The sequence below is a fragment of the Miniopterus schreibersii genome, assembly GCF_964146895.1.
Source record: "Miniopterus schreibersii genome assembly, chromosome: 10".
Taxonomy (NCBI): domain Eukaryota; kingdom Metazoa; phylum Chordata; class Mammalia; order Chiroptera; family Miniopteridae; genus Miniopterus; species Miniopterus schreibersii.
In genome coordinates, this window is record NC_138110.1 from 19,784,609 (window position 1) to 19,799,708 (window position 15,100).

General features: G+C 41.5%; 3 protein-coding genes across 3 annotated transcripts in view; 2 read left to right on the plus strand and 1 right to left on the minus strand.

Moving 5' to 3' along the window:
• Positions 1 to 9,372, minus strand: part of SMAD4 (SMAD family member 4) — a 47,616-nt gene extending 38,244 nt beyond the window's left edge. The window contains exon 1 of the mRNA XM_081148517.1: positions 8,960 to 9,372. The gene's annotated coding sequence lies outside the window, so the exon portion shown is untranslated. The remainder of the gene's footprint in view (positions 1 to 8,959) is intronic.
• On the plus strand, positions 8,973 to 10,268 carry LOC308562432 (uncharacterized protein; the record flags this gene model as incomplete). Its single annotated transcript, XM_081148518.1, has 3 exons — positions 8,973 to 9,393; positions 9,525 to 9,702; positions 10,157 to 10,268. 3 exons carry the CDS (start codon positions 8,973 to 8,975, stop codon positions 10,170 to 10,172), a joined length of 615 nt encoding a protein of 204 aa, XP_081004644.1. The 3' UTR covers positions 10,173 to 10,268.
• LOC308562433 (ubiquitin-fold modifier 1) lies at positions 10,180 to 11,304 on the plus strand. Its single transcript, XM_081148519.1, has one exon. It carries the CDS (start codon positions 10,303 to 10,305, stop codon positions 10,558 to 10,560), a length of 258 nt encoding a protein of 85 aa, XP_081004645.1. The 5' UTR covers positions 10,180 to 10,302; the 3' UTR covers positions 10,561 to 11,304.
• Positions 11,305 to 15,100: the final 3,796 nt, after the last annotated feature.

The window sequence follows — 15,100 nt, forward strand, 5'->3', positions numbered from 1 at the left end:
TATATAATTTTATTAACCAATGTCACTCCAATAAATTCAATACAAATTAAAATAAATGTCATATTGGTATATCAGCTTCACCTTAAAGAATCTTATTTAAAAATTAACATTTTTCTGGATAACTCAGAGGTTGTTAAAAAAAGAATTGGCAGAGCGTTGGCGCATGCACCGAAGCATCTCAGGTTCAATTCCCGGTCAAAGGCATGTACCTAAGTTGCAAGTAAGTGCAGCAAGTGTGGGAGGATGTGTTTCTCTCACATTGATGTTCGTCTCTCTCTTCCCCTCTCTTCCACTCTCTCTAAAAAAAAACAAAAACAAAAAAAAAACCCTAAAAAAACCAAAAAACAACAATGGAAAAAACATCCTCGGGTGAGGATTAACAAAAAAGAAGAAAGGAAGAAGAAAAAGAATCAACAAAGTCCTTTAGTTAATACCTGCCAGCATATATTTCCCCTTCTGTAACAGTAATCTGATTTTCAAAGGAGAATCTCCCCATCTGGGCAGGTGGGACAATCCCCAGCCTGACTAGCCAAAGCCACTGCCTAGCCATACTAGTTGTTTCAAAGATAAGAGAGGACCCAAGTCAGGCCAATGATACAGCTCCAGGACTTCTGATGGAACTGCAGAGGGAAAAAAAGCTCTTTCTCTGCTGGACTTGGCGCTGGGAATAGTTAGCCGTGAGCCTACCTGAGAAAGTAAAAGAAAGGAAAGCAAAGCCAAGAGATAGAGTCCTGATGATACTGGCTGGTTGTGACCTTGATCCAGCACTCAGACGCCAGCTCTATTTCCAGACCAAGCCAATGAAATTTCCTTTTTACTTAAATTTGACTTCCACATGTTTCTCAGTATGTAGTAACTGAACAAAAATTAACAACACTGTTAGAAATAGCAGTGATATAATACAAACCACATAAACAATGGAATGAAGCAATCTGTCAATAATACAAATAACTAGTTACTTTAAAATAGCAGCTGTCAAACTTTGTTCCCAGGTGCCCTTATTTATATTCTTAATTATTGAGAATTCCAAACAGCCTTTGTTTATGTGAGTTACATCTATTGACATCTACCATATTACAAATTAAAAAATGTTTAAATATTTAAATTAATTTAAAATAAACCAATTATGTTAATATAAATCTTACGAAAAATAATTTTTCCAATATACAACGAAGTCGTTTTCCATTTTTGCAAATTTCTTTAATGTCTAGCTTAAGAGAAGACAGCTGGACTCTCATCTGCTTCTGCATTCAGTCTGTTACAATATGTTGTTTTGGCTAAAGTATATGAAGAAAATGTGCCTCACACAGTAACAATTGGAAAAGAGAGGAGTATTTTTACGCCCTTTTAAGATAATGGATATTCAACTTTTATTCAACACCAAATACAACAAATGGCAATTCTTAAAGGTTAGTTGCGCCTGGCCAGCTTGGCTCAGTGGTTGAGCACCGACCTATGATCCGGGAGATTGCGGCTGGATTCCCACTCAGGGCACATGCCTGGGTTGTGGGTTCGATCCCCAGCAGGGGGCGTGCAGGAGGTAGCCCATCAATGACTCTCTCTCATAATTAATGTTTCTCTCTCTCCCCCCCTCTCTGAAATCAATAAAGAAATATTTAAAAAAAACAAAAAAGGTTAGTTGCAACATGAAATCTGAATCCATATCATTGAATTTTCTGGCTCTGTTATGTAAAAATCCATTGGTCTATATTGTATTTTGAATGGATCTCCTACCTGTGCATGATTTTGTAACATCATGCATTGGTCATTTGGGGAAATATTAGCTTAATGAGTTATACAGATCTTCCAAATGTTGAAACATTTTATTTTATTTTATTTACACACACACACACACACACACACACACACACACACAGGCATGCATTTTTTCTAAATCACATACCTTAACATCATCACCAATCTCTTCATTCATTTTCAAGAATTACCTGCTAAATATCCAAATCTGCTAAGTATGGTTTATATATCAGTCATTTTTTTACATAAAAATAAAAGTACTGTTCCATTAAAAAGCAGCTAGTTTAGTCCTGGCTGGTGAAGCTGTTGATTGGGCGTCCTCCCATGCACCAAAAGGTTGCCAGTTAGATTCCCAGTCAGGGCACATGCCGAGGCTGCAGGCTCAATCCCTGGTGAGGCGTGTGCAGGAGGCAACCAATCAATGTTTTACTCTCACATTGATGTTTCTCTTTCTCTCTCTAAAAAAATCAGTAAAAAAAAATATGTTTTTACAAAACATAAAAAGCAGCTAGTTTAGCTTGCACCTCAATCACACAAGTGCTTTTCCTAAAGATAAACCTTGTACTTTGATGTGCAGAAGTACTTTATGCATGCTTTTATTTAATCACACTGTGTATTATAAAGATATGCACTGCAGGGTAGTTTTTAAATATTAAAACTTTTTACTGCTTCACCAAGGATACTCTTAAGTGAAACTGTCTTTTTTTATAATGCTTAACGTGTGTTTGGCTGTGAGGAACACGATACAGATTCATACAGTTTGGTGCCACTCCTTGATTCACGCTGAGGTGCCCACAGTTTACCCACCACCGCTTCTTCACCATCAGTGCAAATGTCCACATGGTAAAAAGGCAAATTAACATCTCAGCTTTATTAAAAGAAAAGGGTCATGGGGACCCCCCCCAACCCAGAATCTGTGGGCCACACTCTGGGAAACACCGTTTTAAAAAATTGGAAACTAATGAATTTTAATAATAACGGAAAAATACATCTCATAAAACCTTTTAAATGATGGAGACCATCAAGTCATCTAGCTTATTCTTTCAAAAGGGACTGTATCAGAATATCCTGCAGGTTAGCCTAGCCCTACTAAGTATATATTAAGAGTGGAGCCCTACCTTTAAAAAGTACTCTAGGAGTCTGAGGTGCTGCCAGTTTTACAAGGCACTAGTCTACAGCATTCTACACGTTTCACTTTACAAATTACCAAAAAAGATAGTGAAACAATTTATAGTATCATGAATATATGCAACTGATTAAAAGACTAATTACATAGAAGTTATGTCACTTTACTATTAGCCAGCTGCACATTCATACACCTAAGATTCTTCCTTCAACTAATTTTAGTAGGAAATATCTATGACATAAGAGTACCTAGTGTGCTTACGTACAATGATTCCTGGTTTATCTTACCCCACTGAGTACTACTTCCGGTCATCCTTCCACCAGATGATTCAATTACAATGACTGGCCATCTATTGATATCAAATGCTTTAGAACTCACTAATGAATACCACTGATAAATAACCTTAACTCAGTTTTACATTTCAAAATATATTTTAACTTGAAAAAGGCCTGAAGTGCACGTACAATGATTCCTGGTTTATCTTACCCCATTGAGTACTACTTCCGGTCATCCTTCCACCAGATGATTCAATTACAATGACTGGCCATCTATTGATATCAAATGCTTTAGAACTCACTAATGAATACCACTGATAAATAACCTTAACTCAGTTTTACATTTCAAAATATACTTTAACTTGAAAAAGGCCTGAAGTGCATATACATTCATCCACATTAAGATACAGAAGTCATACCTTACTACAAAGACAAATATTCAGTAGCAGTCCTTTTATTCAAATCATAAATAAGATTTGCATTTGAAACATGCAAACTGGGGGTTGATGAATTTTAAGTAAATTACCCCAGTGCGCCAATGACTGTAAAATAAAGGCTGTACTGTATTTAAACAAATGAAGCAATAGGATAAGTATACTAAAATATCCAAAGCCTTTAAAGTCAAGAGGTACTTTTTTTATAATACAGACTCCCATGCCCCCTCTACTTCATTCCCAATTCTGAATCTGTATTGAAATGGGGTGTGGGGAGAGAAAAAAGAATCGTTTTTTAAAAATAGCTCTTCCAGAGACAGAGATGCAACTTCTTAGACTGGTGCTTCAGGCGATATAGATGGAGAACTGAAGCTACCCGCACAAATGATCGCTAAAGAACTACTAACTAGTTGGGCTTGTTTAGCAACTTTCTCAGTGTTCAAGTTAAACCCTGACAGCAAAAGCTAAATCAATGCAACCTGCATCTCAGGAACCAGTGAAGTGACCAGTTAATTGGTGCCTGGAAAATTTTATGGTTTCCAAACAGATTACCCCTATAAAGACAAAGTTCCTTTGGGAGTTTAGATGCTAATTTTGGCACCTAAACAAAGTCTCTAAAAGGAGCCCAAGTAAGCATTTTAGAATACTTTAAAAGATCAACTTCCTAGTTAGAATAGTGATGATATACCAACCTCTCATCGTAGGAAATACAGCCTACTAAAAGCTGCTACCAGATAGTTCAAACGAAAGGAGAAAATAGGAGACAAAAGAGATAAAGGGATAGACTTGGAAGCAAACAAATGTGACAATATCTTCAAGGGGCCCATTAAGTTACGATGTGAGATGACTGTGCATATGTATATCAATATGCAATGTGTGTAAAGTTGATAAAAGTGAAAGTAAAAAACAAAACAAAACAAAAAAAGTTAGAGGACCCTGCCCTGGCCAGATAGCTCAGCTGATTAGAGCGTCATCCCCATACACCAAGGTTTTGGGTTTGATCCTGGGTCAGGGCACAGACAAGAAGCAACCAATGAATGCATAAATCAGTGGAACAACAAATTGATCTTCCTTTCCTTCCTTCCTTTCTTCTCTCTCTCTGTCTCTCTCCCCCCTTCCCTGTCCCTCTCTCTCTTTTATCAATCAATAAATAAAAAATTTTTAAAAGTTAGAGCACCCTTATAGCTCAACCACTTCAGACTCCCATCTGGCTACATCCCAAGCCAATTGAATCACAATTTCTGGGGGTGGGATCCAGCCATCAGGGTCTTATAAAGCTTCCCAAAGGATTTCAAAGTGCAGTCAAGGTTGAGAACCACTGCCCTAAAACTTGTGAGTTAAAAAAAACATTAAAAAGATGAATCTCACACAGTTATAAATTTTTCAGACTGCAAACAATTCTCATTTAAAATGTAAAAATAAAGTATAGTTCTTGAGCTTAAAGGCATTTACAATTATCACCCAATGGAAATTAAGATACTCGTTACAGTCAGTCTCTGGTAGCTTTCTATCTTACCTATGATGTGATTTGCAGCAGCAAAAAATCAAGACTTAAAAGATTCTGAACACCTATTATCCTAGTTTTACATAGGTAAGCACTACCTTCATTTTTATTCATTCTCATGGTTAATAAATTTTCCTGGATGACAATCACACCATGTAATAGTGTCAAAGTGACATAACACAAAATACTCTGTTCCTGAGAAACAGAAATTCAACCACATTTCCCATCACCAAAATTACACATTTTATAATGAGGGGGGGAAAATCCAAAAATTCTAAATCTGACACATTATTAAGCATATGTTTTGGCATATCATGATGCAAACAGTATCATAATGAAAGTCACTCAAATGACTATCTAGGCATATTTGTCAACTGTTTGAATTTCTCTTTTTAAAATAATCCCATCTTCATCAACTGTTGAGCAAAAAGCCCCAAATCTGGTAATTTAACAAAACTGAATTAAATTCTGTTCTGTTAACCTCCTTTCATTTAGTGTAGAAAATAACAAAACCACTGAAACTGATTAGTATTAAGTGATTAATATTATCTGATTATCACCATTAATCATCACTTAAGCAAAACAAATAAAAACCCTCTGCCTAACTACACAATCTTTTAGGGAAAAGAAAGGAAATCCAACATGTACAATGAGCACTGAAATGGCTAATATAAGATGTTTAGCCCTAGCTGGTTAAAAACAGCTCCTAAGCCAGAAAGCTGGAGTGTGACTGGGTAGCATAAATTAGTTTTATAGTTGCTCTTTTATACTTGCTCAGTGGTTAGAGCATCTACCCCACGGACTGAAGGGTCCGGGGTTCAATTCTGGCCAAGGGCATGTACCTTGGTTGCAGGCTCAATCCCCAGCCCCAGTTGGGGCACGTGTGGGAGGCAACCAATTGCTGTCTCTCTCACATCGATGTCTCTCTTTCTCTCCCCCCATTCTCTGCCCCCCCCCTTCTCCCTTCCACTCTCTCTGAAAAGCAATGGAAAAAATATCCTTGGATGAGGATTAAAAAAAAAGAAAGTTTAAAAAAACATTCACTCTAAAATCACTGAATGAAAAATGAAAAGTTAGTAATGAACTGGAGAGAATGAAATAGAACTGAAATTTGTTTAAACATAAGAAAAATAATGTATGTTCTTACCAAAAGAGGTAAAATTTTAGGCAAGACTAAACATACATTTTAGCTCTGGTGGGGTAGCTCAGTTGGCTGGGGTATCATCCCAATATGCCAAGGCTGCAGGTTAGATCCCTGGTTGAGGCACATATAAGAGGCAACCAATGAATGCATGGATAGGTAGAACAACAAATTGATGTTTCTCTCATTCTCTCTCTCTCCCTCCCTCCTTCTCCCTCTCTCCAAAATCAATAATTAAAAATGTAAAATAAATAAATACACATTTTAAATATAGTGAATGAAGCAGATCCTGTAGGGTTAACTGCCCTAGTAGAAGCCTCAGCAATTCACAGCTCAATTAGAATACTGTCTAATGATGTTACTATAACACCAGCTCACTCAGGAAAAAAACAGCTCCTAAGCCAGAAAGCTGGAGTGTGACTGGGCAGCATAAATTAGTTTTATACTTGCTCTTTAATTTTGGGGAGTAGGGTGGGAGAGGAATCTGAAAGGAAATGCATAATAAAGAATTCGCACACAAATGTATATATATCTCAACTAAAATGTAGTTTAAGAAACTGAAGTATAGGTTTTTACAAAGATTTGCTGCTTCCTAGTATAAAGAGAATTCCTTCAAGCAGCATAGCCATTTGGTCAATGAGCCATATCAAACTTACTCTGAAAAATTTCAAAATGACTTTCTCAGCACAAATTTTCATTTAACCGGAAATTGATTTAAAGTTTTTTTCCTAAGCTCAAGATTTAAAATGAAGGCACTTAGCTGAACAGAGAAGTTTCTACTTGGGCATTCCCACTTCAAACATAAAACAAGATGCAATACCTCTTTAAAGCAACTTTCCCAAAAACCTGGAAAGCAAAGGAAAAGTCACTTCTATAAACAGATTTACAAAATGGCATATCAATTTTGTCTAGAAAGTCTTTAGTTTTAACTCCAACAAGTTAAACCTATATAATTCATCACCACTTTTAGACCGAAAGATATTCCAAATCGTAAATGCTATGCTTGGCGAGCCTGCATTACATTTGTTCTGTAATAAACCCAATTAAGAAAACAAAAAATCATGACATTACCAAAGAAACATTAATAAGAAATCATATTTTAAAATGTTAATTATATCAATCATTTACAACCTGAAATGTCATGTACTAACTTTCCAAAAGAGAAAATAATCCTTAGCAGAGAAGAAAAGTTACACATTAGAACTTCGTATGCTGTATTTCAACTGAAATATATTTAGTCTTAGTACAACATGGCAAAGGCAATTTATAAATCCACAATAAAAATCATTCAAATGTAATGTTCCAAATAATACTACTTTACAAAAGTATGTATTTCTGAAAGTATGTATTTTCTATTACGGCTAAATGGTTTCTTCAAGCAAAAAGTACTCAACCTACTTTTTTCCCCCAAAGCACTCTTGTTGTTAATCCTCACCGAGGATTTTTCCCACTGATTTTTAGAGAGAGTGGAGGCGGTGAGGGGCAGATACATCTATCTCACATCGATTGGCTGCCTCCCGCACATGCCCCAACCAGGGCCAGGGATGGAACCTGCAACCCAGGTTCCTCGAGTGGGAATCGAACCCGAGACCCTTTGCTGCGCGGGCAGACGCTCTAACCACTGAGTACACTGCCCAGGGCTCAACCTACTTTTTAAACACCCGAATAATCAAACTGCTATGGAGACTAAAAGGATGCTCATTCTGTCAAAAGTCAAAGGCTGTTAAACAAAAATTAGCCAACACTACATGCCTTTAGAAAGTCAATTCAAAGTAATTAAAATGATCCCACATTATCTTATATTTATTAATGCTAAATAACCAGCAGTTTCACCTTAAACTACGGTGCAAAAACTAAAGGCATTAAGAAACTAAATTCAAAATAAATTAATAAGAAACAAATACGTTCACTTTAAAAATTCACTAGGATTCTCCGGGTGAAAATGGCCATCAATCTTCAAGAAGGTTTTTTAAAACATCTCCATACACTCAAAGAAACCTTTCAAGTTAACTAAACACACCCATTTCTTTGAAAATCTAGTTTGGGGTAAGGGATAGAGCCACCGCCCTACATCCATTTCACACCCAGTACATGCAGTCCTAGCAATAAGATAAACTATGCCTTTTTTTTAAATTGGGGGCTGGGCGGGGGGGTGCGATAGGGGGTCAGTTAGGTGCCAAGATTGTTTCCTACATGCCGCCATCACCCACAATACTCAGAAAGTAAACAAATCAAAGCCAGAATATAAACTAGAATGACACAACCAAGAAGAGAAAAAAGGGACAAAGAGAAAACAAAATTTGCTTAAGAAAAGAAATTGAGACAAACCATTTCTAACTCTGTTAGACACCTAAGACAATACACTTCAGAGGACTCGACCGCTCGGCCCGAGCAGACAGCGAAACTCCTCAAGAACAACAAAGAGGAGCGGCGGCCGCAGCAGGAGTCCCTCTCCGAGTTTAACTTGATTCTGCGACAAACTGTGAAGGGAGCTCGGGACCGGAGGACGGACCCCGGAGCTCGAGGCACCGCGGCCCTGCCCGGCCCGACCCGCCTAAGGGCCGCTGACCCGGCCCGTCAAGCGACCGCGTTCGCTCTCCGCGCGGACCGCCGGCCTCCGGCGCGCTCCCCGCCGCCGCCGGGAGCCCGCCCCGGGCGGGGAAACGGCGGGAGGGGTGCACGGGCCCGGCCGGGGGAAGAAGGGGAGGGGACATGGTGCGTTACCTGGGCTCGGGCGATGGCGAGGGAGATTCGCTCTCCCGCCGGAGCTAGTCGGCGAGGGCACCGGCCCGCCGCTCCCCGGGCGGCCCGGAACGCTCCTCGGCCCCCACCCCGAAGCGTCCGGGCCAAGCCGCCCCTCCTGGGCGCCTCGCAGCTGCCCGCGCGGGCTGGGCCGCCTCGAACTCAGGGGCCGCCCCGCCGCGGGGGGCCCTCTCGCGGGGCGCCCGGCTCCCCTCACCCGCTCGGGTCCCCTGGGCGGCCACGGAGCCGAGGGGAGGGCGGGAAGGGCCTCCTAAGGAGAGCGGGAGGGCGCGAACGCAAGCTCCGCCGCCCGTGCCGCTCCGTTACCGCAGCGGCGACGACGACCAGGGCCGAGGTGTTGCTGCCAACTTGTCGAGAGGACACTGAGCATGCGCGCGCGCGGAGACCACTTCCGGGTAATTTCAGGGTTTGGCCCTTCCCCGCTCCCCCCCTCCTCCCCTCTTCCCCTCCTCCCCCGCCGCGGGCAGCTTTCCTTTCTCCCGTGTGTCCCCGCCTCCCGCCGTGACGGGAGGGTCGCTCTGCGCAGGCGCCCGCCGAGAAGCTCCGGCGCTCACGCGGCCCAGAGCCCCCGCCTGGGATCCGGCCCCGGACGGCGGCGCTGCCCCGCGGTGGTGGGCGAGAGGCTGCCTGCAGGGAATGATCACGGGAGAAATTGCCATCTCTGCGAAAAAGTACTCAAGGAGCGCGGGAGAGCTCGGCGTCCGGTGAGTGAGTATGAGTCGAGATCATCCGGGCCTTGTTTTTGAGGGCCTCCGTGTAACAGCTGGCGGTTTACTCTGGGAGGAAACTGGTGACGACGGCACCTTCCTTCCCTTTCCACCAGATCTGGATCACTAGGTTCAAAGGCGTTTAAATTCGCGGGACTCCCCCTTGTCAAGGAATCAAGCATTTGCGAGCCAGGCCAGGTGTTTCTAAAAGTTAGTGGTGGTTGTGGGAAGAGATGCCGGCGGAATGTGGGAGTTGGGAGGCACCTGTTGGGTAGGGAAAGGCCTAAACGCGGCCTTTGACTTTATGCTTCTTTTACTTGAAATCTTTACGAGAAGCATGCATTTCGTTTGCATTTAAAAAGTTTCAGAAAATACATACTAATTATATGTATATGTATATGTGTGTGTGTGTGTATATATATATATACATTTTTCCCCCCCCACCAACCAGGAAATACTTCCGTTGAGGGGGTGCCACCAACGCTCATCCCACAGCTCTGCAGTCACCCCTTGCCGAGTGGGGAGGACACCTCCGGCCGCCGCGGCGGAAGTGGGAGTCCCGGGGGACGCCGGCCCGCCGCCCAGGCCGCCTCCACCATGTCCAAGGTTTCCTTTAAGATCACGCTGACGTCTGACCCGCGGCTGCCGTACAAAGTCCTCAGCGTTCCCGAAAGTACACCTTTCACAGCAGTCTTAAAGTTTGCAGCAGAAGAATTTAAAGTTCCTGCAGCCACAAGTGCTATTATTACCAATGATGGAATAGGAATAAATCCTGCACAGACTGCTGGAAATGTTTTTCTAAAGCATGGTTCAGAACTACGAATTATTCCTAGAGATCGTGTTGGAAGCTGTTAATATCCTCTACTTAAAGATAAAGTTGTGAATACCCTCTGCTTTCAAAATAAATATTGGTATTGCTGTTGTAAAACTGAAATCGGGCATTTAAAATATTATGATATACCAACAGTTGATGAAATAGTGAAAGGTGACTCCGTGTCCCTCCTTGTTATGCTTATGCATTGAGGGTACCAGTGTTACAGAAGATCTTAGTCTTTCATTGCTACCCCACAGCACACACAGCTAGTTAGTTCATCTGGGGTAAATGGTTTATCCAACTGTGTTTTATTACTGAAGGATGCTTCTGATCATTCTTTCTGAGAACATTTGGAAGATTAAATTTACTGAATCTATCTATTTGTCTCTAAGTTAAAATTTTGAAAGGATTATGGATCATACTTGGCAGGTTACCGGACAGGATTTGACTTGCCAACTTAAAAAGAGTTGAATTCTTAATTATATACTGTTTATGATAAAGGATATAAACATGTCAATGAAAACTGTCTTAACTTTGTACGTTTAGGTATTTTTAAAGTTCAAGCTTCATGTGTTCATATAAACTTTAATATTAGAAAGCCAAAAATTGGATTTATGTAGCCCCTATGTGTAAAATTGATATCCCTCATCAAAGAGTTTTAGCTATGTTCTTGCAGAATCCAGTACTTGTAATGGTAAGAATTGAAAATAAAGTAGAATCATCCTTTGCTGAATGAACGAATGAATGAATGAATAAATAAATAAATAAAGTCATCTATTAAGTCATTTGGCCCAAAAACTCTCTACTCCCCCTCCTACCTTTCACACAGTGCCCCACCCCTCAGCCCCATACCCTACTTGCCCTCATAGCCTGGGCTCCTCCCTCTTCTACCAGAAAGCCTGTAAAGCTGTCATCTTCGCTGGTGTTCCCTTACCCCCCAGGGTTCATGAAGCCTTTCCAAGACTAGTTTTAAGGGAATTCATTTCCAGATCTTCCTCAGCTATCTGTACTATTTTCTGAAATTTCTCAGCTTCAAAAAGTGCCTGAAGACATAGCATCCCCTTTCAAAACTATCTTTCTCCCACCTTAGAAAAAAGTCAAAAGCCTCACCTATTACTAAGGTGCACTAACCCAACATGTAAAGATCTCCAGGGTAGTTCAAAGGCACAATTGAGGAATTGGTGTCTGTGCTGAGAAAGTAAACTACCTCAATTAAAGGGTCATAAATTCTTTTGTAAGTCAGGCGGTTTCCACTTCTTTGTTATCAACAAAATTGAAGGAAGATCTAACTAAGTGATTTGATAATAGATCAACAAGTGATTCTTAGACAATACACCTCAGTTGGGGTTAAAAGAATTGAATAACATTGCTATAATTAAACTTCTTCCATTCCCATCTGTATTAGTTAATCTTGCTGTACAGCAATATTACCACAGCAGCTTAAAACAACAACAATTTATTGGCTCACAGTTTCTATGAGCCAGGAGTCCACACATGGCTTAGCTGGGTCCTCTGCAAGATCACAAAGTGACGCTTTACTGGGAAAGGATCTGCTTCCCAGCTCACCTGGTTGTTGGCAGCATTCAGTTCCCTGCAGGCTGCAGAACTTAAATGCCTTAGTCTCTAGCTGGCTGCTGGCTCCCTCAGTTCTGTGACTTGAGACCCTCTCTGTAGGGAAGTTTACAATATGGCAGCTGGCATCTTCAAAGCCAACAAGGGGGAAAGTATCAATGTAAGACATTAGTTACAACCTTAGGTAACATAATCACATACAGGAAATCACATATATCCTGACATGTTTGCCATACTCTATTGGCCAGAAGCAAGACCCAAGTCCCATTCCCACTCAAGGAAGACTACACAAGGGCATGAACACCAGGAGGTGGGGATCATACGGGGCCACATTAGACTCCACCGCACATGTTTATTTATGCGAATGACAATCCCTATCAGCTTAACCTCAGAATTTTTCTTCAGGTTCCCTTCACCTTCTTGCTAAAGGAAACCTGACTTAGCCCTGGGATACTGCTTCCTCTTCTCCCTCTCAAGTAGTGGCAACTGTATTTTCAACCATAAGCACCTAAGCCTATGCCTGGAGGTGAGGTAGGTGTCCTCCTTGCTCCTCAACATTGCTTCCAGACCATCGCCTCTCTCCCCTCTATTAACCTGCAGCTTTAAATCTTGTTATCCAGTACTGCCCATCTTATTCTCACTCCCCTTCATTTTTTCGCCACTTGCTGTCAGTCACTCCAGCGCCACTTCTGCCTTAATCCTAGGTGGTTAAAATATATACTTAGATGGTTTTCTCATTACCCTGATCTCTCAGTTCCTTGACTTCTCCTCCAAGGATCTTGTCCTACCCTAACTCAACCACTTGCTCCCATGGGCATAATCACAGGAACCTTATCAAACTCTACAACTTCATAATCACAGTTTCAAACATGTCACACTCTGAACACCACCTCATATTTCCATATTTTCCTGTAGCACTCTAACTCGAACAATTCTTTAACCCACAGCGCCACTTTCTCCCATCCTTCCCATGGCCAGTTATTACAATCACTCCTTTGCACATACTTGCAACCCCCTTACTCTCCTCCCTCTTTGTCCTGCTTGCTAGACCAAGTCCTGATTCAAGCCAGCTCTCCACCTACGCCACCCCAGCACCCATGCACCTGAATGTGACTACAGAAAAACTCAATCACACTGACTAGTTTCACTTTCATTTCATCACTTGGAACCTCCAGTGGGCCCTTAGTGCTGCCCATGAGTCCTACTTCCCTCCATTCTTCTGAATTTCATACCTCTTCTGTCCTCTAATCTATACCTCTTTCCCCCCATTCCTCATTCTCAGTCAGTAACCTTGCTTCCTATTTCATTGAGAAAATTGAAGCAATGGGATGAAAACTTCCACAGTATCCCACCACCTCATCTACCCATAGCCACAGACCACCACCTATAACCTTTTCTTCACCTTTCCCACCAGTACAGGGCAAATTTTCCATACTCCCAGCTAAAGCCAATCCCTCTGCTAAGGCAACAGATCCCAGTCTTGCCTGGCCTAATCAAAATCATCACCTTCACTCCAGCAATCATACCCTCTCTTCTATTATCAATGTTTCCCTCTCTACTGGGTCACTCCCATGAGCTTACAAGTAGCTGCTATTTCTCCAGACTTACAACATCTTCTCTTTGACCCACTTCCACTGTCAGCTACTGCCCCATTTCTCTGCTTCCTTTGCAACAAAACTTCTAAAAGAGTTTTCTATACTGTCTCTACTTCCCCCATTCTGTAGCAGCAGAATACATACCATATGATACATTTATATAAAGTTTATAAACATGCCAAATATAGTAAGACTACAAACACATATAATCAAATCGTAACAACACACAAGATTTACATGTGGCATATTTTAGGTTTTCAGCTGAGAGGTTCTCCTACCCTGTCTTAAACCCATTCCATTTATGCTTTCATCCTTAGCACTCCATCAAAACGACTCTTGTCAAGGTCAACAATAAACTTCACATTGCCTAAATTCAATGATTTAATCTCAATTTTTCTCTTAATTGACCTGTCTATGACAGCTGACATAGCTAATCACTTGAGTCACCTTTCTTAATTTTAACTGACCCCTCTTAGTCTTTTTCCTTTGTCACTGGTCCCTCCCTTCCTGTCTCCTTTCTTGTTAATTCCATCTCTTCTTCCACCTCTTAACATTATAATGTCCCAGGGCTCATTCCTTGGATTTCTTCTCTTTTCTATCTATACTAATTTCATTGGTGATCTCAGAGTCTCCTGAGTTTCAATCATATATACGATGACAACTCCCTAATTTATATCTTCAGCTCACACCTTTCCTCTGAACTCCAGATTTGATACCCAGCAGTCTTCTGCACATCTCAAACATAACATGCCACAAACTGAACAATATCCTTCCTCAAACCTGTTCAACCCACCAACTTTCCTATCTCAGTTGATTGGAAGTCCATTCTTCAAGTTGCTCAACCCCAAACCCTGGAGTCATGCTGGACTTCCCTTTCTTTTACATCTCCTGTCTAGTCCAGAGTTAGAGTATCCCTCACCACCTCTACTGCCACCCCAGCTCTGAGCCACCATCTTCTCATGCTTGGATGAGTCTTCTAAAAGCTCTCCTGGCTCTCAATCTTGCTCCTTAGAGTCTATTTTCAACATAACAGCCAGAGTGACCTTCATAAAACATGTCAGATTGAGCCCTAACCGGTTTGGCTCAGTGGTTAGAGAGTCGGCCAGCAGGCTGAAGGTCTCAGGTTTGATTCTGGCCAAGGGCATGTACCTTGGTCGCAGGCTTGATCCCCAGCCCCAGGTTCAGGTGCATTGGAGAGGCAACCAATCAATGTGTCTCTAACATCTATGGTTCTCTCTCTCTTCCCTCCACTCTCTCTGAAAAGCAATGGAAAAAATATCCTCGGGAGAGGATTTAAAGTAAAATGAAATATAAAAAACATGCCAGATTGAAACAGGTTAGTAAACCTGGACATGTGGAATAGGGAAACTGAGACAGATAGTTAAAAGGCCAAGCAGTTTATAGTCATCTAGTA

Bases quoted from the DNA above. Each gene is read 5' to 3' on its own strand.
- LOC308562433 (XM_081148519.1), top strand. From the start codon at position 10,303: ATGTCCAAGGTTTCCTTTAAGATCACGCTGACGTCTGACCCGCGGCTG.